Here is a 27,902-nt window from a genome sequence, read left to right on the forward strand (position 1 = left end):
CCAAAGCCCCTTGCAGGTAGTTTGTATGTCAAAAATAAATATTCTCTCCCTATCCTTTGCTTTTTAATTCTGTAAATACTATAAACTGCCCAGCATTTTGAGTCCAGCACACACACACATAATTGTGTTCCCAGATTTTTTCCTTCCTGCCATGATTTTAAGGTACTGTGTGACCTGTGCTGTAACTTTACTTTATTACAAAGTGTGTATTTGTCAGAGCTGAGAAGAATTTGGGTTAAAGGGAATTAGATATTTCCATTTCCTTGTTTCCAAGGCGTGTTGCAACAACTCCTGATGTCAAATCCCCTGCAAAGGAGTCTGTGCCACCTGTGTCCACACCGTGGGGCAAGACAAGATTCTCTGTGAGTTAAATCTGCTGCTTTGGAGATCTCTAAGTCCTTTGGCTCATAAGATGCTTATTAACATCTGGAGAATGGATTTCCCAGTGTTAAAATAATGATTTCAGTGGTTAATGTGGAGAAATGAGTTCCCAATTAAAGTCTTTGCTGACAGAGAGGACTTTGCCTTGGCCAGGCTGTGCCTGACATGAGGCGTTGCCACCTCTTGGGCAGGTGCAGCTGGGGCATGGATTTGTTTAAAACCTGCAATAATTAAAAGCTTAATAGTGTAACTGAGGACTGGGAAAGCTCTGAGTCCATCTCTGAGTTCAGTATCCCAGAATTTCAGTCCGTGCTGTTCCTACATTTACATCTCAGCGCCGGCAAGGGCACGATCCGACTCAGAAGTCAGAAACACAGTTATTTCTTTGTGCAAAGCCTTCCCTGAGAGTTGGTACTGGAGACAAGGAGGGAAACAATCCCAGCCCCGGCTATGAGCAAAGGCAGAGCTATTGAGGATCTTTTGTTTCCCAAACACACAAGGCAAACAGCATTCCCAGCAAAGCTGGGTCTCCGTGACATCCCTGCCCTGGCACACAAAGGGAGACCGGGGTGAAAAAGGGGAGCCAGGTAATTTTATCACTTTTTACCTTTGGCTCTGTCGAGTTTCCAGAGGAGCACAAAGGAGGTGTTTCTTAGCCCGGGGCAGAGGCACCTGCAGGTCCTGACAAAGGAGCTCCTGGAACAGGTCTTGGAGTGGGGCCGTGCTCCATTCCCGGGGTGACACCCCAGGGAATATGTTTTACGCTCCAAAAAGGCTTCAAAAACCAGCCCCAGTGTGGGAATTCAGCCCACAACTCACGTGCTGGAATTCTGCTCTCTCCCATAAATCTCTACATGATCCTGGTGTTTGAAATGTGCATTTAGGGGCTCCCAAAATGACTGACTCCATGGAATGGAATGGGCACCGTGAAGTTCTTGCAGTCCTTAAATAACTCCCTAAATGGGTATTTTTGGGGAATGGGAGCTTTTGGATCTTTCTGGCCATTACACTTTAAAGGGCAATAAGTCTCTATTTAGGTGCAACTGTGCTGCCATCCTGCAGATTTAGGGAATTTGAAGCAACATATGGTGGAAGGTTTGTGGGATCACTGGCACAGACTGATGCAGGGTTTTTCCCATCTCATTTTCCCCTTGATATCTGAATCATAATAACATTAAATGTAATGATACTGATCATTTCATTCCTTTGCATCCACTGGAAATCCCTATGGCAGTATTTTTCTGCAGTCAAGCAGTTAAAATCCTACACGAGGAACGTCTCCTTTCTTTACACACGTGACTTGTTTAATTTTTACACCACGCAGGATTTAAAGTTCTCATCACAAATGAACTCCCTCTCCCCCAAATTTAAGCTAAAAGCTTAAATTTAAGCTAAAAGCAAATTTAAATTTAAATTAAATTTAAAAATTTAATTTAAATTTAATTTAATTTAAAAATTAAATTTAAGCTAAAAGCAAAATCCAAAGATATTTTTCTTTTTCATTTTTAGATTTTTTTTTTCTGTCAAGCATTTAATTCCTAATTTGGTCATGGGAAAAAAATTACAAACTAGAATCCAAAGTTACTCTTAATAAGTGGAATTTAACAATTCTCACCCTTCTATTGGTAAACCAGGATACAGTGGGAAAGGAGGAAAACAAGGGGGCCCTGAACAGTGAGGACCAAAAAGAAAAAATGAGAAAAAATTGGAATTATATCTTGGATTGATTAATTATCTATTCCACTGCTCATACAGAAATACTCCTTCCCCTAATCAGCAGCACAGCAGAGAATTTCCTCTTCAGTCTGTTTTCTGTTTGGCTCAATGGTTTTGTGATAATGAACAAAGAAAACCAGAACACGTCGCAGTGTTTCAGAAAATCAGGTTATTGGGGGATGTGTGTGGGAGGGGCTCTTCCAGGAGCTGCTAAATCATGGGAAATCTGTGAGAAATGGGAATTGTGATTTCACACGGGAACATTAACTTCCTTTTAACACTTTTTACTCAGCTCAAGCACAATTTAATTCCATGTTACCCACTTCTTTGTGAACATTCTCTTTTCCTGTTTGCCTACTTGAGCATTAATACTTAAATTACCTAATATTGCCAAACTGGCTTCTTTTCTGTGCTGCTTTGGTTTTCACTCTTTTCTCCTGGATCCTGCTCAAGCAAATGGACAAATTCACTCTGAGCCTGGTGGTACCACGTGAGGTTAAAGAAGAGCTTCCCTAAATCCCCAAAAACTGGTGTTGGGGGAAGATCCCAAACCCATCCCAGGTGAAGAGCAGCCTCCCAGCCCAGGGAGGTGTTTGAATGTCCCCAGGTATCGATGTCACCTTGCTCCTTTCAGGGGACTTTGCCAATCCCCCCCTTCTCTCCTGCGCTGGCTCTTATTGGCCACGGGAGCAGCTGTGCCCCAAATAAAACTGATTCTCTCCCAAAATAAGATTGTCTTGTTCCAAGTGCCATGGAGGGGGGGTTTTCCTGGGAGCAGGAGCGTTTATAAGGTAGGAGAGAGCACACCCTGGTTGCTCAGGCTTCAGGAGGGGTATTTGCAATGAACCTGTAGAATTTAAGACATAGGGGCAGTGGAATTTGACCCCAGAAAAATGACTTGCTATAAGGAATCTATGGCTGCATGAGGACTGGCTTTTTTCCTCTCCCATATAAGGACTAGAAATAATTAAATAACAGAAAATGCTATCTTGATATCTAAATAATCTCCTTGGTATCTAAAACTGGCAGATTGGGGTTAAATACCTGTCATAAACTGGAATATCTAAATATTAGAATTTTAGGGAGCAGATAAAAGAGCAAGTGTATTATTCCCATGTTATTATGGCACAGATGTAAACAGTCAGGAGATATTTAAATGCAATTAAATATAGATGTACTGAGTGAGGTGGCACTGCAGCAAAGTTTAATTCTTCCTACTTTGTGTCCACCCTGAACCAGAATCTTTCCTAGTGGGGGGGATTCAAAGGAATGATTTTAAATTCAGTGGTGATGAGTTAATGGAAAGAAAAAGTCCATAATTTCAGTTTTATTAAAATGCTTCTATATAGAATCACAGAATGGGTTGGAAGAGACCTTAAAGATCATCTCATTCCAACTCCCTTTCCATGGACAGGGACACCTTCCACATATGTAGAATAATTATTTTAGGAACAGTCTTGCCCCTTATAATGAAAATCTGTTTAATGATTCCTTGCTCTGAGCATGTTATTTTTTTAAACAAACCAGTAAGGTATAATTTTGTTATTAATTGTGTTTTTCCAGTATTTAACAGCAATCCATAATTCTGATTATTTAACTGGGGTGTGTCTGGTTTAGAGCTTTGCAGCAGAAGTGGGGTGTGACAGTGAAACAGAAATTATTGGGATTTGAGAACTGATTTACCACTTCCCATAAAGTTAATTGATCTTTAAAGTCATAGGTTCTTTCTGTGTGGAAATTATAGGTTTTTTTAAATTATTTCCAGCAGTGGCAGGACACTCCTGCATGAGTATGTTGTTCAAAAGGAGAATTTTATCTTTTACTGGAGCTGAGGGGGTGAAGAATGTGTTGAATGGCAACAGTGGCCACTGGGAATTTTATGTGGATATTCAGTTTTCCACGACATGATTTGGTTTTGTGTGAAAATGGAAAAAAAGAAAATCACCACCCTTTCCTCTAAAACTGAATTCTTGAAGATGGAAAGATTCTAATCCTGCAAATGCCTGACTTGGAATGGGATCTCCTTTTGCCCCCTGGATGGCAGGGATAGTTGGAATACCTCCTGGAGACTTTCTCATGCACTGAAGTGCTGTGGCTGTAGGGAAGGTTGGGTTACAGGTTCAGCAAGAAAGGGACTCTGTTCTGTTTGTATTTACAGCTTTAAAAAAGAAACAAAGATGCTTTTTATGACAAGTCACCTGAGAGGCATCACCTGTTCTATAGGAAAAAAATAATGTCTTTTTACTGTGTTCTTTCTTCCTGGTTCAGCTGAATCAACACCTTAAAAATCAAAAGAACAGATGTGATAGTTTGCACTAAAAATATGGAAGTCCAGAAAATCAGTCAGAAAAAAAATCAAGGTGAAATTTTTGGAATATTTGGTGCTTGGTACTTTTGATTCCAAAATACTTCATTTTGGGAAACTTGATGTGTCATTTTGTTTCCATTTGTTCTTTTGGAGCAAAGCTTTATATAAATTGTGCAGTTGTGCAGGACTCTGAAATCATTACTGATTTCTATTTGTATCCTTCCAGTGCTTAAAGGGGGCTTGCAAGAAGGTTTGGGAGAAACTTTTCAGAAGAGCGTGGAGTGATGGGATGAGGGGGAACTGCTTCAAAGGGAAAGAGGGATAATTTAAGTTAGATATTGGGAAGCAATTCTTCCCTGTGAGGCCCTGGCACAGCTTGCCCAGAGAAGCTGTGGCTGCCCCAGCCCTGGAAGTGTCCAAGGCCAGGTTGGAGCAACCTGGGCTAGTGGGAGGTGTCCCTGCCCGTGGCAGGTCCTTTGAGGTCCTTAAGGTCCTTTACAACCCAAAGGTCCTTTAGGTCCTTTAAAGGACCCTTAGGTCCTTTAAGGAACCTTTAGTTCTAAGGACCTTTAAGGTCCTTTAAGGCTTTAAGGTCCTTTACAACCCAACTTGGACACTCCCAGGGATGGGGCAGCCACAGCTTCTTTGGACACCCTGTGCCAGGGCCTCCCCACCCTCACAGCCCCAAGGCTCAGTCCTGTGGCTTTGTGAGGCAGAGGGTGTTTTGGAGGGATTATTGTTGTGTTTGTGTTTTCCCACAGCTGCCAGGATGTGGAGCTCCCCGGGGCCCATCTGGGTGTTCCTGGCTCTGGCTGTGGCCGTGGTCGTGCGTGCGGGGCCGAAGGTGACCCCGGTCGTGAAGTACACGAAGCCAAAGCCCCCACAGCTGGTGGCCTCTCGCCCCCCTCCCACCCTTCTCCCGGGGAAAATCCCGGTCCCGGCAGCTCCAGGTGGAGCTGAGTCACCCCCCCCGAGCCGAGGGGCCACCACGATGTTCCCCTTCGAGAACTACACCCTGGACACGGCCGAGTTCTTCTTCAACTGCTGCGACTGCTGCCCCCCTTCCGCGGGGCCCCGGGGGCTGCCGGGGGAGCAGGGACCCCCAGGTAGGGTGATCACCCTCTCACTGCCCTCACAGACACCAAATCAAGGAGCTTTTCCTTCGAGAGGTTTTCCTGCAGCTTCCTCATGAGCAATGGAGGGGCAGCACCATCTCTGCTCTGTGGGACCAGGGACAGCACCCAGGGAAGGGCTGGAGCTGCACCAGGGCAGGGTCAGGTTGGATCTCAGGGAAAGGTTCTTCCCCCAGAGGGTGGTTGGGCACTGCCCAGGCTCCCCAGGGCAGTGGGCACAGCCCCAAGGCTGCCAGAGCTCCAGGAGGGTTTGGCTGATCCTCTGGGGCACAGGGTGGGACTCTGGGGATGGACCTGTGCAGGGCTGAGGGTTGGGCTCCATGATCCTTGGGGATCCCTCCCAGCTCAGGATGTTCTATGATTCAATGCAATGCTGAATGTGAGCACACCTTGTGTAAATCCAGAGCAAAAAAGTGCATTCTGATCACATCCCAGGAGTTATAAACCACCAAAACGAGTGGGAAGGCCCCCAAAAGGAGCTCCCTCCCATGGGATCACAGTGGTGTGGGACTCGAGCAGAGCCCTGTCCCCCATTCCTGCTGGCAGGTGGCCACGCTCTTCAATTCTCTGTCCCTGTGTCTGAGCCCTTGGGAGTCACAGATTTACTTTCCCAGTCACTCCAACCATGGCTTTGTGAGCCTCAAAACTACCTTGGAGTGGTTTTGCATCTTTGCTGAAGCTTTATAATAAACCCCTCTCTTTTTTTTCTCTCTTTTTTTTTTTTTTTCCCATTGGAAAAGAGGAAATTAAGTACAGGAATAATTTTGGGTTCGAGCCCAAAAATAAATAAATAAAGGACCTCTCACAAGAGGCAGCTCTTTATAAATATTTCATAAAACACACTTTGTCTCTTCTTTCTACTGTTAAAATACACCTCATAGAGCACCTCATTCTCATCCTGCTCGAATGAATAGTGCATTAGTCTGCAAATGTTCACTTTAAAAGCACTAATATTGGAAAGAGAAACTGTTCAGCCGAAGAAAGGTGGTAAAATCATGAAATAATTCTCCTTTAATACAATGTACTCCAGGGATTCTCACTTCCCAGGGCTCGGGAGGGATTGGCTAATGGAAGTTTTAGTGGCTGCAAAGGGAGTTTGATTTCTTATGTCTCTGGAGTGTGGATGGAAAAGTCCTTGGGATGATTGGAGCTGCCATAATCTGCTCCCAGACATTCACTGGGAGTCTCTGAGATTCCCAGGTGGATGTAAAAATGAAGGAAAGATTGGAGCCAACTTGCTTGCCTTTCAACCCATCCTTTCTGCAGCAAGGAACTGTCAGCCAGGTGCTGACTTCTATATTTGCAGACTTAATTCTCTTGAAGGAGAGGGGCAATTCCAAAGCAAAGGGAGCTCCTTAGACTCAGATATTAAAAAGAGATTAATTCTGAAGTTTTATCACTGTCTGAGCTCCCGTGGCTCTGAGGCAGCTCAAAGTTGGTTTTAAAAAGTCTTTAGCTGCGGTCAAGGGTGAAATGCAGAACTGTAAGATTTGCACTGGTTGTATGATGTCAAATAAAACACCCAGCTCTTCCCAGAGGGATGGAAGCCCCTTCCACACACTCCCCAGTGCCAGGTTGCTCAGCAATTATTGCAGATGTTGTTTCTAAAGTGAAACCTTTGAGTTACTAAGATAATTTTGTTCATGTGGTTGTGTTTCAGGTCCCAAGGGGGACAAGGGAGATGATGGTCTGCCAGGTCTGCCAGGAGCTCCAGGCCCTCAAGGTCCAAAAGGTTCTAAAGGAGAGAGAGGTAAAGCAAATGCTGTTGTCCTCATCCAATACCTCAAAATGAAAAGAAACCCTATTTTTCCAAGAGAAAGGGCTTCCAGCAGCAGAGTGCTGAACTGTTTATAGTTTATATAAAGCTGTTTAGTCAGCCTTTTAGGCCTTGATTCACTTCTGGAAACAAGGCTTTTGGCAATCCTGGAGTGAGGAATGCTGTCACCTTCTGCATCTTGCTGTTAAGCAGCAGGAACTGCCTCCCAGGGAGGCAGAAATCCAGCACAGAGTGAGATGGTTCTTGAGGTGTGAGATTCAGCCGAGGTTTCTGAGGGGGTGTCTTGCAAACACACACTGCTGGTGTCTGTTCTGTCAGGGAAGTGAGGGACACATGGAAATGGTCCCAATGGATTGATTGCTGTGTGATGATTGCTGGCTGCAGACACCAGCACCGAGTAATGAATTCATTAATGGTGGAATGTTCTAGGAGGAAAAGGGGAGCAAGGCGAGCGAGGAGCAAGTGGAAATCCCGGTTATCCAGGAAAACCTGGGCTGCAAGGTATGTAACACAGGCTGGGAAACCAGGAATGTTGCCCTGACCTTTCCCTTTGCTGTCTCTGTCTCCAAAACAATCCAACACTGTTGGTGTTTTAATCTTCCTTTCCCCCCTTACTTTTCCCTGTTCCAGGTGAAGCCGGAGCCAAAGGCAATAAGGGCAACTACGGCTTCCCTGGGCTGAAGGGACAAAAGGGGTCCAAAGGGGACACTTGTGAGAATGGGACCAAAGGAGCCAAGGGGGACAGGGGGGATCCCGGAGACCCAGGAGTGGTGGGAGAACAGGGTGACAAAGGGGAAAAGGGAGACACGGGGGAGAAGGGCTACTGTGGGGAGCCAGGGGGGAGAGGGGCGAAGGGAGACAGAGGGGAAGGGGGGACCAAGGGGGAAAAAGGGAGCAAAGGGGACACGGGGGCTGAGGGGATTCGGGGGGTGGATGGAAAACAGGGAGAAAAGGGTGAGCGAGGAACTAAGGGTGAGAAAGGGGACCTGGGCCCCGCTGGCATGATGGGACCTACTGGTCCCAAGGGGGTGGCGGGCACCAAGGGGGGCCGGGGGGCGCCGGGCAAGAAGGGTTCGCGCGGGGCCAAGGGCGCGCGGGGCGACCCCGCCAAGGCCCCGAGGTCGGCCTTCAGCGCCGGGCTGTCCAAGCCCTTCCCTCCCCCCAACGTGCCCATCAGGTTTGACAGGGTCCTGTACAACGAGCAGCGGGATTACAACCCTTCCACCGGCAAGTTCAACTGCTCCGTGCCCGGCACCTACGTCTTCGCCTTCCACCTGACGGTGCGCGGGCGGCCGGCGCGCGTCGGCCTCGTGGCGCGCACCAGGAGGGTGGCCAAGGCCAGGGACACCGTCCACGGGCAGGAGATCGACCAGGCCTCCTTCCTGACCATCCTGAAGCTCGGTGCAGGAGACCAGGTGTGGCTGGAGGTGGCGCGGGACTGGAACGGGGTCTACGCGGGCGCGGAGGACGACAGCGTCTTCACGGGCTTCCTGCTCTACCCGGATGTTCTCGAGGTCCTCAGGTAGATTTAGAGGGAGAAGGTGTCTTCTGTCGAGTGCAGATACCCTTCCAGAAGATTTGTAATGAGGACATTAGGCCTTGTTTCGCTTAGGAAGCCTTTCCCGCCTAAGAAAAAAATACCTTTCTCAAAGATAATTTGGATGTTTTCTCCTCTTGCGTTCCAGAGGAGTTACAGTCTCTGTGGTGGGAGGAGAGATAAACTCACACAGGCTACAGGGGAGGGCCTGGCAAAGATAAAAAAGCCTTGAAGAGAATAGGAGGTGCTTTTTGCAGCACTGCTAGGAGTTTTTCCCTTGTAAGTCCAGTGTTCTGGACTTTGGAATAAGTTTTCCAGAATTCCTTCCACTGCTTGGCATTTTGGGGGTACCTGTGTGTTTTCTTACTTCACAATGCCACTGGAAAACAGGATTTTCCCTGTGCCTGTGAGAGGAGAAATGAGCATCAGAAATGGTTTAGTGGCTGCTTTTCACAATATTTTCACAGAAATATTTATATTTGCAATATTAGTTGGTTAGAGCAGGGTACTGGTAACACCAAGCTTGTGGGTTTGATCCCCATTCACTTAAAAATTGGACTTGATCCTTGTGGGTCCCTCCCAACAGAATATTCTGTGACTCTGTGAATATATGGATTAGTTTTAAGTGGCAGCCCCAAGAAGCGACACGTCCTTTGTGATGGCTGAGAGGAACCAGCATCCAAACACCAGCAGGACCAGCTTGGAAAGGGGATTTCCCATCCCAGGCTCCAAGTTTGTAATTGGCCTGTTCAAATCACGTAAAGAAACTCATGGCCTGACTGTAATTTTCATCAGGTCAGCTCCTGCAAATCCTCCCGTGGTCCAAACCCCTCCAGGAATCAGTTCTGATAACCTAAGAAAATAAAAGTTTTGGTAAAGATTGCAGAGTTTGATTTGTAGAGCTCAGTCAGATGTGAACATGAGCAGTAGGTTTCTTAAAATCACATGAAAAGATTTAAAGCTATTTTATCTTTGAATCAGTATTATTTAGTACTTTAGACATGGTCATGAACTATATAAAGGTTTGTCTAAAGGAGTATTAAAGTTATTTAGAGAGTATAAAAAAAACCCCTAAAACCATTGTTCTTTGACACAAATAAATCTGAAACTTTCAGAAGTACTGAGAGGTGCATAATTCACTTTATTAGTCTACTGAAAATTCCCGTTTCTGAACTGCTGATGGATCAGTGATGCTGTGGGATCATCCCTTGGCTGCTGGGAGGATGAGGAGGCAGCCAGGGAGAGATTTTGGCACTCACATCAGTCCTGAGGGGTTGTGGTGGCCCAGAGGGTCTGTGGGCATGTTTTTAAAAAGCTGATTTACCAAAATCAAAATAAAATATGACATTAAATAACCTCTGGTTGTCACGTTGGATATATTTCCTTATTAACTCACCTCCTCTCATTGTAGGAACTTTACACCAGCTCTGGCACATTAACTATGACACACAAAATTGTCCCAATTACTGTTTTTTTTAGAAATAAAGCTCAAGTGCCATGGTTAGGGACTGGGATTTACTTGTTTTCTCGGGCAGTTGCAAGCCAGGGATGTTTTCCCAGTGCTGGGATGAATTTTGGGTCTGATCCCAACACTCCCAGGGTGAATTAGGCAGCTCTTCCCATTGGTTTCCTTGTTTCAATCTCTTCTCACACCATATTTAAACATCACCATAAATCGTGAAGTTTTCAAAAAAATCCCTCATTTTGATACATTTTTCCTCATTTTTCATGCAGTGAATGAACTGATTGAGGAATGTGCTTTGCCTTGTTATGGAGCACTGTTAAAAAAAAAAAAAGCCAAAATATTTGTTCCATTTCACTTCTGCTTCTCTTAGGCCAGATTTGTTTGGTAAAAGTGTCTCCTCTCTGTGCTGCAATGGAGCATTTTGACTCAGGAGAAAGACAATTAATGCTCGGGGTAATAATCAGAAGAGCAGCTGTTCTCAATAAATGAAATTATTCTGAGCTGACACAAGGCCATTAAAACACCTCCCTTCAGCTGGTTTTCATGCCTTTGCAACCCTGCCTCAGATATTACACATATTAGCACTTATTTCTATAATTTTTGGGGGGAATTTGTCTCTTTTGCTCTTAGAAACATCATCAGAATGTTCTGATGTTTCTACACCAACACCTTGAGTCTCCCTGAGCTTCTTGCCCTGGTTTTGTGGCTTTCCAGGTGCTCCCAGGCCAACACTCCCATCAGGAATCTCCCCAGCTGAGCTGGATTTGCCCCAGAACAAGCCCACCTTTGCATCCTGAGGGCTGGTGGTTGGTTAATAAATGGGATAATATGGCCCAGGTGGGAGTTCTGGGATTATATGGGAGCAGGGATAAAGGTTGGATCCTCACTGAGCTCTTCCTCCTTCCCTCCTCGATGAACATGCTGTGTCCCAGGTAGGCAACTGGTTTTTGTTATAATTTGCTTCAAAAAATGGATGTATTTCAGCGAATTCACAATGACTTCCATGTAGGAATTCATAACAGGGTGGAAAACACAATGTAATAATCCAAGTGCAGGTGTTCCAGCTGAAATGTGAGTTGTTTTTTCAGAGACTTGTAATTTTGCTTACAACTCGGCTGGAGAAATATTTTTTTTTCCCCCTCTTGAAAAGAATAAACCCCACCTTTTGCTGTGAATTGAAGTGGATTATGGTGTGATCACTGCCAGTTATCCAGTGCTTGTAGAATGCTGGAGCTCCTCAGTAGGGGATATTTCTCAGGCAGTGTGGAGGCTGGGATTGTTCTCCAGGTAGACTCCCTGTTATTGATTCCCAGGAAAAGCTCTGTCACAGTATTTTTTGCAGCTCTGAGGCTGGAATTTCACCACTTTTCCTTGAAACAATTTCAGCCTTTTCATCATGCAAAATTTTAATTTCAAACCAGAAGGATTTGCTCCTGCTTTGTGTCATGAGGTTGGGTTTCCTATTAATATAACCTGTTAGAAAAGTTCCTAAATTTAGGTGTGTTTATTAATAGTTGCAAAGTCTCTTTTGGAGTAAATTTGAATCACTTGGTGCATTTTAATGTCTTTTTTGAATTGCTCTAGTTTTTTGCAAATAAATCCTCTTTTAAGCAGAGATTTTCCATCTTCTGAGTGAAGTTCCTCTTGCTGCAGCCAGAACTTTGATTCTTTGCTCCTTTTATAGGAAATATTTCAAGAAGATGAAATTGAGGTTGGGCAGAAAATGCACTGGCTTTGTTTTAGCTAATCTTTCTCAGTTTAAGCTTAGTTTTGTGACCTCCAACCCAATCTACTTGACGTTTGAGACTCTCCAGTCTCCTTTAAAAAGGAAGGAATGAGGAATAACTCATCCTGGAACTGAGATATCTCTGACTTTTTTTTTCTTTCATGGAACAGGTATTTGCACTTGAGACAATGTGGGTTGGTGAGTGAGCTACCAAGTTAAAGGCTTGGTATCACATTGGGACATTATAGTCCCCAAATCAAGCTAAAAAACACTGTTTGAGAGATTAAGCTGCTAAATTACTTAGATTGGTGAGGGTTTTTTTTGGTATTTGGTTAAAATGCAACTGTTTCCACAATATTTAAATCTTGTTTTTCTAGAAATCCTTTCTATGATCGATAGATTTTAAATTAATTATGGGATTATGTCTGGGAGTGTCTTTTTTTCCTGTGTTTTTCCTGGTGGCTGTGGCTGGCAGAGATCCCTGTGCAAATCCTGACTTGGGAATGTCATTGTCACCTGTTTTTGTGTCCCTGTTCCTCCCTGTGTGTCCATCATGCTGTGAATTCCAGCACCCAAATTCGGGCTGGGTGCTGGGGCTGGTCTGTGTATTGGTATCAGCATTGCCTGTTCAGTTCCTTATTTTGGTCAATGTAATTATTAATATTCAATATATTTCTCATGTAGTCAGATGTAAGGAAACCAGTCTGGACTAAAGGTGCAAAGGTGTAGTGTAGTGGGAGAAGAAGGGAACAAGAAAAATAGGTTGGAATGTCTTATTTCAAAAATGTCAATAGTGTTTTTTAAATCTGCTAGCTCTGTCCTAATGGCTTTGTGCCTTCTGGATCAGATAAGGTGGTGGTTTGGGTTCTCCCTGATGGGCTTGATTGGATTATAATTCTGTTTCCCTACCTCAAACTGTCCCTTTTTCCAGGTTGGATTTTTTCATTGAAGAAAGTTTTTATCCACAAGTGCTATGTTTTGATAACAGACCAGCTTCCAGAGATGTGTGTTTGTGTGAAATATTTTCCTGGTCAAGAACAGTTTCAGAGAAGATCTCAAATTCTTCCTCTTGCTTAATTTCTGAGGGTTTTGGGCCTGTTTCTTCCCATGTCAGAGCAGCTCAGCAAATCCTTGGATAGTGTTGCTTTTGGGAGAACCAACTTTTCCCTCCCTCACTAGTGCTGGTGAAAAGCTGGGGTTCATTTAGGTGAAAATGGGAATTTTTATGCCTTTGGAGATTTCTTTAGAGCACCTGGGCACAGGAGGGGTAGGGTGCAGCTTGAACACTCATTTTTAGGGTCCCTCCCTGTGTTTGGGGTGGATGATGCACAAAACAGATGAACACTTATATTGTCTTGGAGGGGCTGCCAAAAAAATTAAGATTCCCTTTCCTTCCCCGAGGAGCTTTTGGTTTAAGTGTTTGATGGGGGATAGGTCATCTGAAAAGAGGTTTTATTTTAATTTTCTCTGCAAAGGGGCTGCTGTGTGAGGTTTGTTTGAGCCCAGCTCTGTCTCAGGGAGCCAGGTGAGTGTCTGGGAGAGGAGATAACCACAGAGAGCTGATTTTTTTCTTTCTCTTATGCTCTTCTGATAAGAGATCAATGTAAATGTGTCTCTTCTGGACAGCATAACTCTTAATTACTCCTCTCTTAGAAGCAGCCACGAGGCAGGGGGGAAGTTGCTGGTGCACCTTTGCTCCCTGCCAGAGGAAACATCTCTTGCTTTATTGCTGAACTGCCTCTAGAGTTGCTTCTTGCCAGCTTTTATCACTGTAATTTTTCATCCTATACCTTAAATTTTAGGCTGTTGCTCTCTAATGGTAAATTAATTATCGGCAAGTCGAAATTACCTCTGTGCTGAGTCACCAAAGGGCTGCAAAACTAGAGGTTGCTGTGAGGACCTGACTCAGAACACGAGAACTGGGGGGTTATTTTAGTAGGATTGTGATTCAAATGAGTGTTACTCCATTATATGGTGCCTGTGGGATGTTAGTGTCACAATTCTAGTTATCCAAGTAAACTCTCTTTGCTCCATAACTGTTTATCAAGCCATAGGCTGCTCATGAATCTGTGGCTGCCTTAATGTGCTGGTTCATCAGCTTGGTATTGAAAGGGCACCAGCCCAGTCAATAAAAATACCTGTCTTTGTCTCTTTCATTTTCAAGAGTCAGTAAAATGCCAGGATAATATGATCATTTTCTGTGAGCTAAATTGGTATTTCTTTCACTTTGACTCTTGCCCTTTTTCCTTTGGTATTCAGCTGTGTAACACAGGACAGTAAATGGGCTTCAGAGGGGTGAGATTGGGGTTATGGGGAATGGCTTTATAAACACCAGCTCAGTAATTTAGATTCAAAGCCTTCAGGATGCTGGTGAACACCTCTTGCTGGATAAAACTCTTATCAGTACGTTCAGAAGATTTTCTCTTTAGTGAGTGAAGCAACTGAGAGCTGTGGAAAGTACAGCTGGAACTGCAGGAGATCTTGGGAATGGGAAGAACAGAGAAATAAACTTTTACTAAAGACTTGGAAATGTAGTTTTTTTTGATATAAAAGGAAAATTCTTGTTAAACCTGACAAGAACTCAAAGCTTTGAGTATCTGTCGTGTGTAAACCACAGCTCTTGAAAATCAGTGTTCCTAAAATTTACTTTCAATTCCAGTTTTTGTTTGTCCTTCTCAAAATCCCCCCAAAAAAAGAATAAAATGACCAGGGATTCATCTGCTTCCAGTGCATCAGGGATCAGTGTTTGGAGCACAGGGCCCCTCAGGGTGGCTGTGGTTGAAAAGGGACTCACCTGAGTGGGTGGTGTGAGGAGATTATTGAGAAACCTTGAGCCCAGTTCCCCACCAGAGCATCTCTTAGGGGTTTGTTGCTGGAGTTCTGGAAGGTCTCTGCAGGGCAGGTTGGGTGGTGGGTTCTGGAAGAAGATAAACCCAACTCTCTTCCCCTCTGCTGGAGCCCCATCTTTAACTTCAGCCATTCTGTTGGCAGCTCCACAGTTCATTTTCCTGCATTTTCACATGTACCAGTGTCATCCCCAGCCTGTCTCCTCTGCCACAACACATGGATTTAAGGTCTCTAATGCAGGTGGAGGCTGATATTCCTCAGACTGCTCTGCTTTTGGAAGCTGATGAGCAGGATGTACCTGTCCCTCTTTCTCTGCTGTGACAAGACACCTGTAGTCAGTGTTGGGCTAAATCAGACAGAGTTGATGCCACAGATGAGAACTTCTTACTTATGAACTCCTCTGTAATTTTTCTCACTTACAAGGAAGGACCTAATTACATGAGAAAGCTCAATTTTTTTTTTTTTTTTTTTTTTTTTGCCTAGGGAAGTTCTGCTGCTTTTAGAGCTTTTTTTTTTTTTTTTTTTTTTTTTTTTTTTTTTAAGGGGTCCAAACAGCCCAGAAGGGTCTGACCACGAGCACCACAGAGCCCAGTGGTCCAGCTGCAATTCCCTGCTCTAACCAGTGGCTCAAACTGTCCCAGAAAAGCAACAGCCACAGGGATGTGGCACATCCCTCCTCTTTCCCAGACAGTGGAATTGCAGAGCTGGGAACAAGCTCTCTCAGCAGTTTTCCCCCCTTGTCCCATAAAATGTGAAAAATTTGGGTCAGTGCCTTTATTGACCCCTCAATGTGCACAGCTCTGGCTCCTGGTGCTCAGCAATCCATCCTCTGCTCTCCCATTAAAATCTAAATTGCAGGAGGAAGTGTCTCCAGGCTGGGGGGTTCCTGACTCTGCTCTTCAGGCCCTGCATGGGCAGTTAGTGGGAGAATGGGATTTTTCACAATCTCCCTCATGCTTAAAGAACTGGCTGATATTTAATTAGTTCTGCTCCTGATGGATAATAAATGGGGACAAGGGAGTTGATGGCACGTTATTTCTGCCTGTGGAAAACTGTTAATTCCCAGCAGTTTTGCCATGGCTGACACAGCTGGAAGGGGAAGTTCCAACCTCTCTGCAGAGTAAAGGTGGGATCTCTGCTTCCTAGCACAGCTCCATGGCAATGGGAGGGAATAAAGTGCTGATGGAAGCAGGCTGGAATATCAGGATCTTTGTGTGTTTAGGACAGGAGTGTGTGATTCCTTTACCTGTGCAGCCTCTTCTGGTTTCTGTTGTTCAAGCACCTAAAATCCTTAGTTAGCCAAAGCTCCAGGTTTTAAGGGAAAAATGCAAGAATTCTTATTGGTGGAGAAAGTCTGAATCCATCTGGCCAAAACAGGCTGTGGGTTGTGTTTAAAAAAAAAAATTATATATATTTTAACTAACACTTTCTTTGAGTCACTGAATATTGATGATGTGTTTATCTAAACTATACATTGGCTTGAAGAATAATAATAACAGCAATCTCAGCTTCCATCTGGAAATATCTGAGGAAAAAGTCTTTAGAGCTTTCCTGCTTTAATCCAATGATCCTGGTGTGGATTTTGGGCTGGACCTCTCCTGGGGTGTGTTTCCCAGGACACACAAAAAGTACAGCAGTTGCACAACTGACTTTTCTTCTGAAAATCTTGCAGAACTTAAGGTCAGTTTGATAGTTAACTATGTAAAAGCTGAACCAAAATTGAAAGAAATTAAGAGTACTGAAAAATTCAGTTTTTAGAGCAGGATTAATCCTTTGGCATACCTCTCATCATTCCCCTTGAGTGGAGAGGCTCGTAAAATAGCACAGGTGAAAAATGCTTGATGATGTTCCAATTCAGCAGTTAAATCCTGTCTGTCATTGTTCACACACTTCAATCCCTTGGGACATGCCTGGGAAATGTCACAGCATTTCCTCTGCTGTTTGGGTGTTCAGGGAAGTGGGAAGCAGGAGCAATGAGTAGCTCATCCTTGTTTATTTATCAAGGAGGTGGGAACAGGGCAGGGACTGGTTTAACTGCCTTTCACTGCCAGGTGTAATCCCAGTGTCTGATGGGCTCCTGGAGAGAATCCTGAATCCTCTCTCCTCTTTTTTTCCCCTCTCCTGCCTCCTGTGAAGGGTAAATACCACCAGCAGCTCATCCCTCCATCCCTGTGTCCTCTTGCTGGATGAGATGCCAACCTCCTACTGCCCAGAATTTGCATCTGTGGCCCTGGCAGGGGATTTGTGGGCAGGTGGGAAGCAGTGGGGGCAGGAGAACACCCTGCTGTGCCCGTGCTATTTGCAGCCACGTGGGATCTGGGCTGCAAACCCAAGGCAATGGTGCAGCCCTGCCACGAGGGATGAGATCATCCCACCATCTCCTGCCTTGGCAGGGTTGCTTCCTCTGGAATGTTTCTAAGAAATGACTTCAGAGATTGATGTAATTTATTGCCTAAGAGATCCTGCTCTGTGACCTCCTCCCCCAGTAATTTTAATCTTAAATCCTGATCCATAATATAGCCTGGATATCCTACCCATCCAGCTGTTGATGCACAGCTGGGAGCTCAACAGCCTCAGTTTTCTTCTGCAGAATCTGAGGCCAGGAAATGTTAAAATGTTGGGGAAAACACAAATATACAGACCTGTATCTTACAAACACACTCAGTGCTTTCAAGTTCTCAGTCTTTATCTCCTTGTGTCATAAATACAGCCACACGAGAAATGAGCATTTAGCAAAGTTCTCTGTGCTTTGTGGCTCTTTCCTCTTTATAAAATTCACTTTACATCCAGTTCTTCCTTCTGCATCCTCAGAGCCTCTACTTTTTCTTAAGGTTTTATTTTAGCTCTATTGCTATCCAGATTTTTCTTCTCCCCAGGGCATATCTATTTGTTTGGATGACTAACTTGCTTTTCCTGGATAAATCTGAATTTCTAAGTTGCTGATCCAAGTCTCTCCAATGATAAGTCATTGTCCATCTGTTTGCTCCCTCCTGAGCTTGTGCTGGGAGCTGCAAAGAGGATTAATGGATGTAGAGTAGGAATGCAAGTTAGGCCAGTCAGAACCAGCCAGGAACAGCCTCATGCCTTGTTTTCTGTGTTCCTGGCTGCTGGGGAAGGATTCCCTTTGGCTAGATTTATTCCCTACCCCTCCTTTTAATGCCCAGGTAACTTTCTGGAAAAGAATATTCTGATTTCCCACCATCAGACTCAGGTTCCAGCCCCAAAGCTACCACTTAAACCTGTGTTTAATAAAGACCTTCATGCAAGTTCTTCAGGAAGAACTCAGGCCAAGCCATGAAGGTTGTTTGCACAAGGAGGTAGCTGAGCTTTCGTGCAGGATTTAAGCAAAAGGTTAAATCTGCTGCCAATAACTTGGTGTATCACTTCAGGAACCAGTTAAAGTAGTGGTGTGTGTTTGGCTGCTAAAGCAAGATGTTATCAACTGCAGAGATGTGATTTATTGGGGAATGGTGAACTGCTGGGGTGTTAAAAGGTGTTTTAGGAGTGATGCACCCACACAAAACATCATCCTAAAGCGTCAGGGTTAATTCTGGGGTTGGTCCTTGTTTGTGATGCTTCAGCTGACTGTCCTTGCAAGATGTGTTGGGTTTGGGGGACAAGGATTTGCTGGTGGGGGGGTTACAGGGGTGGCTTCCATGAGGAGCTGCTGGAATCTTCCCCCCTGTCCAAGGGAGGCAGTGCCAGTCTGATCCAAGAGGACCCACTGCTGGCCAAGGCTGAACCCAGCAGTGTCTCTGGGATAAAGTTTTTAGGAAGGTGTGGGGGGGGAAACCACCTTCTGGAGACAGGAGTGAGAATATGTGGGAGCAACAGCCCTGCAGACCCCCAGGGTGGTGGAGAAGGAGGGGCAGGAGCTGCTCCAGGCTCTGGAGCTGAGATTCCCTGGAGTTTTGTGGTGCAGCCCATGGGGGAACAGAAATCCCCCTACAGCTCATGGAGACCCCACAGCAGAGCAGGGGGAGGTCTGAAGGGGGCTGTGATCCCGTGGGAAGCACATTCCGGATCAGATTCCTGCAGGAGCCCTGGAGAGAGGAGCCCTGGGCAGAGCAGGGGCTGAGGGTGAGGAATCCAAACCCTGAGGAGGGAGGAGCAGAGACATCGAGTGACGAACTGGCTGCGATCCCTGTTCCCTGTCCCCCCTGCTGGGAGGGAAGCTGAGACTGGGAAGAAGGGAAGGATGGGTGGGAAGATGTTTTTTAAGATGTAGTTTAATTTCTCATTACTCTCCTCTGATTTATTGGTAATAAATTTCCCCAAGTGGACCCTGTTTTCCCTGTGACAGAGACGGCTGATGATCCTTCCGTGTCCTTTTCCCAGCCCCCAAGCCTTTCCTTGTGTTTTCTCCCCCCTGCCCAGCTAAGGAGGGCAGTGATGGAGTGGCTTTGGTGGGCACCGAGTGCCCAGGGTCACCCCCCCCCCCCCCCCAAGCTCATCTCTTGTATTCCTTAACTAATTAATTAAAACGTTAAATTCCATTTGCAAACTGACGGCTCTGGGACCTGTTCGCATTTTGAGCAGCTCTGTGTGTCCCGTGCTGGCTGTGATTAGTGTTCCGCCCGGTTTTTGGGGAAGCAGGGACAGCAGATGGCAATGTGGTGCTGCAAACCGACCGAAAACTCCGGGAAACCCCGGGCTGGGCCACAGAGTCCCCGGAAAAATCCAGGGAAGCGCTGCTGGGGGGGACCTGCCTTTCGTCCTGACCTTGGGGTGGGTGCAGAGAGGGGCTCTGTGGTGGGATTGGGGATGTGTGAACAGTTTTCCAGCATAATTAGATGTGGTTATGGGTTGCTCTGACTGGGAACCTGCCCCCAGGCTTGGGATATTTGTGCTGCTTTGTCCATCATCCTTGAACTCTGGGTCAGCTTTGCTGAGCTGGGATTTTGGTGAGGCTGGAGAGCTCTGGGCTGTTGTGGTGTTAGGGCACTAGCAGGGGGTCCTTTCCACTTAAGGGAGGTAATTTTATGACTTTATTCCTTGGAAACTGCATAAAAGGCCAAACTTGGGTCCACAATGGGGTGGTTGGTGCTTACTGGGGGCTCCCTTTGTTTTTTTTAGGGTTGTTACTATAGAATTAGGGTATCACAGACTGGTTTGGGTCAGAAGGGACCTTAAAGCCCATCCAGTGCCACCCCTGCCATGGGCAGGGACACCTTCCACTAGCCCAGGTTGCTCCAAGCCCCATCCAACCTGGCCTTGGACACTTCCAGGGATCCAGGGGCAGCCACAGCTTCTCTGGGCAACCCCTGTTAGTGCCTCATCACAGGATTTTCTGATGTCTTTGCTGCTACCAACCTCTTCCTGCCCATTTCTTTCTCCCAGGCTCTTCCTCACTCTCAACCTTGCTTTTTGGGAGCCATAAAATGAACTGTAACAGGTGTCACTGTGGCACAGTTTGGTGTCTCCACATGTGCAGGATTAGGAGGCAGAGAAGCTGTAAATGCAACTTGGACACCTCCTTGATTTGTGAGACTCCTCAATTAATTAGGCATCCAAATAGTGTTGTCTGCACCTGCCATTGATTTTTGGATGGCAAATTAGTGGTACACAATTAGAGATGGTCCTTAAAAAAAAAAATCAAAGAAGTTCATTAGACATTCTGGAGCCCAAAGCATTGATAAATCCAGTGGGTTTCCAGTGAGAGGTTTCTGCTTTTCCTTTCAATGCCTGGAAAATGAGAAAATGATACTTTGGGTTTCTCTGCAGGTGCTGGGACCTCCCAGGTGCCTCATTTTGCACAGGAGCTCATTTTGGATGGAAAAAGCAGGGAGAAGAAGGGTGATGTGGGAGTTATTTTGAAGAACAGGGTTGAGGTTACTGAGCAAATGAAACCATTTCGGGGCCCTCAAATATATTTGTGCAGCACTGAGGGGCTGCTGCTGGGGGTCTCTATCCCATGATTAACACACTCAAAGCCCTGGAGACTGTGGAAAGTTTTTATATTACAAAAAGTATGTTTTCCCCTTGTTTAATTCTTGGTCTAAACAATGAACCAAGGAAATATGAGAATTTAACTTCCTTCCTGCTCCTGTCACATGGACACCACTTGTCCATCCACCTGAATAATCCTTTAAGCCCTTGAAAAGAAAGAAGTCATGGTGAAAGAGGATCAAAATTGGGTATCCATGTTTCCAATATTTTATCCAATATTTTCCCTGGCTGTAAGCTGGAATTTGGGAATTATTTTGGGCAAATTTGGTTGTTGACACAGAAATTAATCACATTTCCTAAATCTCTACATCTGAACTCTTTCTGGTGCAGTCTCCCAGCTGAGAAGCACATGCTGACTGCAGGAATAACAACCTGTTGCAAACACTTTAGGGATGTAAAGTTTGGATTCTGGGCTGGACTGTGGCCCCCAAAGAGCTTTGAATTGGGGGTTTAATTCCCACTGCTTCACACAAGCATAAAATGATATTTGTTTCAAAAAATACAGGCTTCTTTTCTCATTATTTTGCAGTGCAATGGTTCCTTTAACACTGTCAGTCCCTCTCACACCAGTCTGAGCCATTTTAGAACAGCAATAATTATTTCTTTCACCAGCAAAGTCCAGGTGATGTTCTCTGCAATGTTCTGAAGCAGATGGGAGCAAGAGGAGATGAGCAGCTTGGGTTTGATTCAGTGCAGCTTAATGGAAGTAGCCTTAAAAGTCAAAGGGTTTAAAGCTGATTTTTTCACACAGTTTATATGTAGGAAAGAACAAATCCTGCCTTGCCAGGACGCCCAAATGAGTAACACCAGCAAAATGTCTCGTTAGGAGACAGAACATAAATAGTGTCAGCTTAGAAGGGAGACAAAAGTGTTGTTAACATCACTGAGGGAAGGAATTAAGTCATGTAGAACAGGCTGGAAGCAGATGTAGGGATCACTTAAGCTGAGCAAGGCTCTGAAGTAGGTGTAGAACAACTGTGACCTTTAGCAAAAGACCAGCCTGTGCAAGGGAGATGAGTTTGCTTCATCCCTCAGGTGGTGGTTTTATAGGATTTAATCCCTGGCTCTCAAAGGTCAGACAATTTGAGGGGGGAGATGTGGTTTGTGTCACTAAAATTCATAAACTGAATCTTCATGATGAACTGTAACTCTGCTCTCTGGTGTCCCTATAAAATTCAATTTTGTGCTTTTTGAGTGAGGGATTCCTGTCCAGGGGAGAGTCCCCCCCCAAAAACCTCCACCCCCAGTTTATCCAGTGCTTTGGCTGGGAATTGTGGGCTGGGGGAGCTGACACGAGGCTTGGCTGGAAAAACAGCTGTGGGATCATTTGGGTTGGAGGGTTTTGGGCCACCACCCCACCAAATCAGGGTCAGCTTTGAAGCTTCACCTACAGAAAGCTGATGGAAATGACAGAAGAGGGGGTAAAGGATCTCTTTTCCCGGGTGACAAGTGCCTCTAAACTGCTTGTTTTGGGAAATGAGAGACAAATACTTGCAGGTGATTTCCCTGCTACTCTGGTTTTACCCCAGTTTCTGCCTCCTTTTCTTTCTCCTGGTATCTTGAACCATCTCATGAAAAACCATGTGCTGGATATTCAGTCTCAGTGCACACCAGGCTGATCCAAGGTGGAATTTTTTTTCCCTGAGATGCTTGGATATATTCACAATATCAGCACCTGTCTGCTTTATCTTACAGCCTAAATATTTCTGTAGCTAAAAAGCCTCTGGAGGTGAATACATAATCACTGTGGGGAAGTTATCCAGGAAATAGAACTTTTTCTCTTCTCAAATTCTCTGGGAACCCCATAAGATTTTCCTTGAGCTCGTTTGAAAGTCAATGTTAACTTTTAATCCATCCTGTGAATACATCCTTGCCCCTGGATTTCTTGTGGACAGTTTGAGTATTTGAAATCCAGGTAATGCCTCTTTTTTTGTAGCCCCAAGTATGGATTTATCCTTGAACTCTGATTGGGGCATCACCCAAAGCCAGTTGTAAGTCATGAGAGTTCATCCAATACCTTTAATCACTAGAAAATTGAGGTGTGTTAAAGGTCTGACTTGATTTTTTCCTTCTCAATCCCATTGTCTTGAGCAGGATTACAAAGACCTCAGAAAGGGAGGATGTTGAATATTTTCTCCAGCAACACTAAAGAGGATGCTCCTCATTTTGGACACATCAATGGAGCTTATTAAAACCAAACTCTAGGCTTTTGTTACATAATCAATGAATCTAATCAAGTTTTATAGCAAGGGTGAATTTATTTTATGCTGTCATAAATTCTCCTCATTTTGCCCATCAACATCTACCAGGTATTTGAAAAGCAGTTGGAAAAAGAAACCCTATTTTGTCCCTCACATGTAGTTTATCAACAGGACTTTCAAATTTCTTTCCAGGTCACATTAAAAGCAGAATTGAAAAAGTTTGAGAAGCACTTATTAAATGCATTCCCTTAAATCAAGCCCAAACAGAAATCCCAGAAGGAAAGTTGTCTCATTCTCATAAACACACTTTATGCACAAAGGCATGAGGTGTGGAGAGTGAGGAACCACTGAAATAAATTCTGATAGATATTAAAAAAAAAAACCCAAGCATTGTAATATTAACTCTGTTTTTCATGCCTTTAACACTCACCTGTTCTTGTACCTATTGACCCCTAGGGACAATTCTTTTTAAAGTGAGGCTCAAGGCAGAGGGGATATTTATAAACAATTTTTAAATAATGAAAAGTCACTGTTTTCTCTGAGAAAAATACATATTTAAAACAATTTCATAAAAGATATTGCAATATGTAATTTAGCTTTGGTGCAAATGTGCCCTTTTCATCTTTTATTCCTCATTTTTTTAATCAAATATTGGGTTGGGTTTGGGCTTGAAATCAGCAGTTACTTCAAAGCATTGCTGGGGATTGGCAGACTAAGCCTGTGAGGGCTCAGGAATTGGGGTTGTAGGAACTCCCTAACACTTGTAGTAAATTTAACCTGTCATTTAACCCCAGGGGGAGGGGGCTGAGTGTGGGGAAGGGATGATGGACCACACTGTGCCTGCTCTGCTCCTGACCTGCCTCTGAGAACGTCCCTCAGGCTTAGGCTGAGCCTAAACCAGGGCACTGGACAGTGTGACCTCAGGGATGAGATTTATCCACCTTGCTAGGTTTGAGCCCCCTGAAGGCACTGTTAGTCAGGATCAGCTCGAGATAAAATGACCCCCCAAAGAAGTTGCTGTCATGTGGTGGTTTGAGACTCCCAGAAGTCGGTTTTCGGTGAAGAACACAGGTTTCCATGGGCACACAGATAACATTGCACATCTATTTAGCACTGATTTAGTTCAAGGACGGGCTCAGGAATCACTGCCAAGGGATTCCAGGTGCCCTTCTGTTGTGGAATGTTGTATCCTATTTTCCCAGCACCAATAGTTTGCAGACACCTCGTATTCAGCAGCCACTGCGTGTTTTAGTGTCTGGTTGTGCTGTAATTTATTCATGGCCAAGAAGACCTGGCTGGGTTATTAATACTCTCCTAGTTGCTCTGTTTTTTGGGAGGAACTTGCCTTTTGTGGCTGAGCAGGAGCTGATGGTGGCACTCAGGGCACAACCTGGAATGATGTGACTGCTTTGATCCCGACCTTAAATCCAGGGTGGGTGGTCTTTATTCGTATTAACACCTCTTCCAACTAAGGTGTTTAATTTTAGAAGAAGCTGTGTTTAATCATGAGTTTTGATGCTGTATTCTCACAGTCCATGGATTTGGAAAGGTCTTGGCCCTGCAGCTCTATCTGACACTTTGCAGGGCACTGTGGATGATCCCAAAGTCCAGGAGGGCACTGGTTTGAGTGTTTTAACCTTTGGTGACAACTCATAGAACGACCTCTGGAATACTGCTGATGTTGCAATCTGAAAATAAAACAAGTCAACACTTAATAGTGAATGACAAAACAACAAAAACCACTGGAATCTTGTAAATACAGTAAACTCTTGGCTGGGGACCTTCAGGTTTTTTTGTCCCCTCTGTAGTTGACCCTTAGGGAACCCTGTACTTGAATCAAACAGAAACTGCTTAAAAGTGTGTGGGGGTTCATCCTTTTTTTTCTTTCCTTTCCCTGTCTCTTACTTGTTTTTCCTTTCCCCATCTTTTTATTTATTTTTCTTTCCCCATCTTTTTATTTATTTTTCTTTCCCCGTCTCTTTATTTGTTTTTCTTTCCCCTTCCTTTTATTTGTTTTTCTTTCCCTCTCCTTTTATTTGTTTTTCTTTCCCTCTCCTTTTATTTGTTTTTCTTTCCCTCTCCTTTTATTTGTTTTTCTTTCCCTCTCCTTTTATTTGTTTTTCCTTTCCCTCTCCTTTTATTTGTTTTTCCTTTCCCCCTCTTTTTATTTGTTTTTCCTTTCCCCCTCTTTTTATTTGTTTTTCCTTTCCCCCTCTTTTTATTTGTTTTTCCTTTCCCCCTCTTTTTATTTGTTTTTCCTTTCCCCCTCTTTTTATTTGTTTTTCCTTTCCCCCTCTTTTTATTTGTTTTTCCTTTCCCCCTCTTTTTATTTGTTTTTCCTTTCCCCCTCTTTTTATTTGTTTTTCCTTTCCCCCTCTTTTTATTTGTTTTTCCTTTCCCCCTCTTTTTATTTGTTTACCTCTCAGTTCTCCTTGACACATTTCCAGACTATTCCTGGCCACTGATAATAACAATGGGGAGATTTTCAAAAGATCCTGCATTTTAAAGCAACTTTGAAGCCAGTTCACTTTAAACTCTCTTGAAAACTTCCAGTAAAGTTCATTTAAACATACTTAAAATTTTGCCTCTGTGTGATCTTATTGCTCTCCATTTTCAAATTCTTGAGTTTTCTTGGTAACCCAGATTAATAAATTCACTTTTGAGATGGAGGTGGACTATTATTATTACATTAATTTGAATATCTCTGTGTAGGTTTCTAATTGTGACCTTGAGAGGAGGCTTGAGCCTGTACTGTGGAACTTGTGAAGGCATTCAAGGCTCTGCATCTGAAGGTTCTCTGAACACGTTTTGCACCAAATTATTCAAATTCTCAGATATTGAAATCCCCAGTGCAATTCAGATTGCAGGTTTTGTAGCACAAATCTGTCTCTGTTGCTGCCTTTTGCTGTCACAGAAGGGTAAATCTTTCTCCTTGAAATAAAGAAGCCACCAGGATGGATTTAGTTCTGCAAACCAGTTTTTTTTTTTTTTTTTTTTTTTTACTTATTTAAACCAAAACTGGCAGCTTTTGGTTCCCAACAGTTTTTACCTCGTTTTGTAAGGTATGAATTGTTGTAGCTCAGGTGCCTGCCCCTGAATAGGTGCAATAACATAATCCTGCCTTGCCTTTCCAAGAAATAATTGATATTTCCCTGAGGATGTCTGTGCCTTTCCCCTCTGCTTTACTTAGGTGGGCTCAAATCCAATCAAGTTAATTTGGAAAAAGTGATGATGTTGCCTTTACAAAGTCTATTTCTGAACAGACTCAAGAAGGGGGGGGAAATTTAGAGGATACCAACATCCAGAGTGATGGCTTTTTAATCCTTTATCTCTAATTTAGGTCAACTAGTGTGAAATAATCTTGTTATCCATAACTTCCTGGCTGGGCAGGATGAATTCCCTCAATGTCTGTAGCTCCTCTTCATCCTCATCTGTAACAGCCACATGTTGCTGGGTGTGTAATCACACAGTGAAAATGTCTAATATTTTTAGCTCTCCTTTAGTGAAAGCTCTGAATTGTTATTTAATGGAGCTCAAGTGTCAGGGAGAGTCACTTCAATTATGCTTCTGACAGAAATAATGTTTCAGAACATGCAGAGAGCTGTGAGAAATAATTGTATGTTCCTTATTTATATGGCAACTAATAACAGAAAGAGGTTTTTTTCCCTCTCATAACATGATTTATTGTTCTGAAACGGTGATTTTCGTTCCTTTGACTGTGGAGTTTGGTTTCTCTTGTGAGATGGGAATGAGGGATTTTTCTTCTGGCTGTCAATTCCTTACCACCCATCTGGGTTCAGTGATGTGACCTCAATTTTAACTGAATTTCCCAATATTCTTTCCTGCATGTAGATGCAGAAAGATGCTTTTTGACAGAAAATGGATGATTTACAAGAAAAATCACTAAAAATATGAAATAAATCGTGCTTTAAAATCTGTATTTTAGGGGCTGTCCAGCAGCAAGGATTGAATGCCTTGAGCTGGAGAGTCTGGTCCTGGCCCCAGTTGTTGCTACCTTTTCCCCAGCAGACAAAAGGGAAAAAGGATTCCCTTTAAAACCTTTTATTTTGATCAGAAAACTTTTCTGGCTCCACGGGGAATATTTCTGCAGGAGCAGGAAGCAAATGTTTTATTGAGAATAAGCTGATATTTGGTAATACCTCATCCATGAAAATCCTGTTGTGCTGTTTTGACACTTAACATTTTCCCCTGTAAAAATTTTGAGTGACTTTAGAAAATATTGGTTTGATCTTTTTTAATGTTGGGGCTGGAAATATTAACTCTGTGCGAAGCTCTGAAGTTGAGATTTGTTTGTGTTGCTTCAGCATAAAAAAAAAAATATTAGCACTTGGTTAAATAAAATTTCCTTCGTGTCTCAGCTGTGGTTTGCCAGTGGATCTTACTGCAGAAATCATCTGAGGTGGGGTAGTTGGGAGTAAAAAGATGGATTTTTGTTTTAAATTGATTTAATTGGAACCAGAACCCCTGGTACCTGTAGCTCCAACAACTGCCACCTGTGAGGGTGGTGAGGCCCTGGCACAGGTTGCCCTGAGAAGCTGAGGAATTTGAAGAGCAGAGCCCACCACTTCACAGAATATTTTGGTAGTTCAGGGCTATTTTTTAATGAATTGAGACATAGAATATATTAAATAAATTATGTTAATAGTGAAGTGTTGTATAAACCATTCTGGGTTTCTTTAAATAATTGGTTTTCCCAACTAGCCAAAAAAATCCCCTCTCTTGCACTGGTGCTTTTACAGAAATTGTTGCATTTAATCACAAACCAAAGACATTTTTCTGCTCCAAAATCTTGCTCGTGGCTGATCTCTCCTCACCTGCCCTTTCCCAGGTTGCCCAACCAG

At 44.0% G+C, this 27,902-nt stretch overlaps 1 protein-coding gene across 2 annotated transcripts; it reads left to right on the forward strand.

The window, feature by feature from the left end:
- The first annotated feature begins 2,806 nt into the window (after nucleotides 1-2,806).
- OTOL1 (otolin 1) lies at nucleotides 2,807-10,207 on the forward strand. 2 transcript variants are annotated; one of them, XM_064665777.1, is made up of 5 exons: nucleotides 2,807-2,888; nucleotides 5,167-5,511; nucleotides 7,199-7,288; nucleotides 7,745-7,816; nucleotides 7,946-10,207. In XM_064665777.1, exons 2-5 carry the CDS (start codon nucleotides 5,175-5,177, stop codon nucleotides 8,839-8,841), a joined length of 1,395 nt encoding a protein of 464 aa, XP_064521847.1. In that variant the 5' UTR covers nucleotides 2,807-2,888; nucleotides 5,167-5,174; the 3' UTR covers nucleotides 8,842-10,207. The 2 variants fall into 2 exon arrangements, with proteins under 2 accessions (XP_064521847.1, XP_064521848.1); XM_064665778.1 differs by lacking the exon at nucleotides 2,807-2,888 and having other exon boundaries at nucleotides 5,080-5,511.
- The last annotated feature ends 17,695 nt before the right edge of the window (nucleotides 10,208-27,902 follow it).

The sequence above is a fragment of the Pseudopipra pipra genome, chromosome 10 (genome assembly GCF_036250125.1).
Source record: "Pseudopipra pipra isolate bDixPip1 chromosome 10, bDixPip1.hap1, whole genome shotgun sequence".
Lineage (NCBI taxonomy): Eukaryota > Metazoa > Chordata > Aves > Passeriformes > Pipridae > Pseudopipra > Pseudopipra pipra.

What these genes read in the sequence shown, in the direction of transcription:
- OTOL1 (XM_064665777.1), top strand. Translation starts at nt 5,175, where the DNA reads ATGTGGAGCTCCCCGGGGCCCATCTGGGTGTTCCTGGCTCTGGCTGTG. An exon ending in GGGGGAGCAGGGACCCCCAG is followed by an intron (nt 5,512 to 7,198) that starts GTAGGGTGATCA and finishes GTTGTGTTTCAG; the next exon opens with GTCCCAAGGGGGACAAGGGA. An exon ending in AGGTTCTAAAGGAGAGAGAG is followed by an intron (nt 7,289 to 7,744) that starts GTAAAGCAAATG and finishes GGAATGTTCTAG; the next exon opens with GAGGAAAAGGGGAGCAAGGC.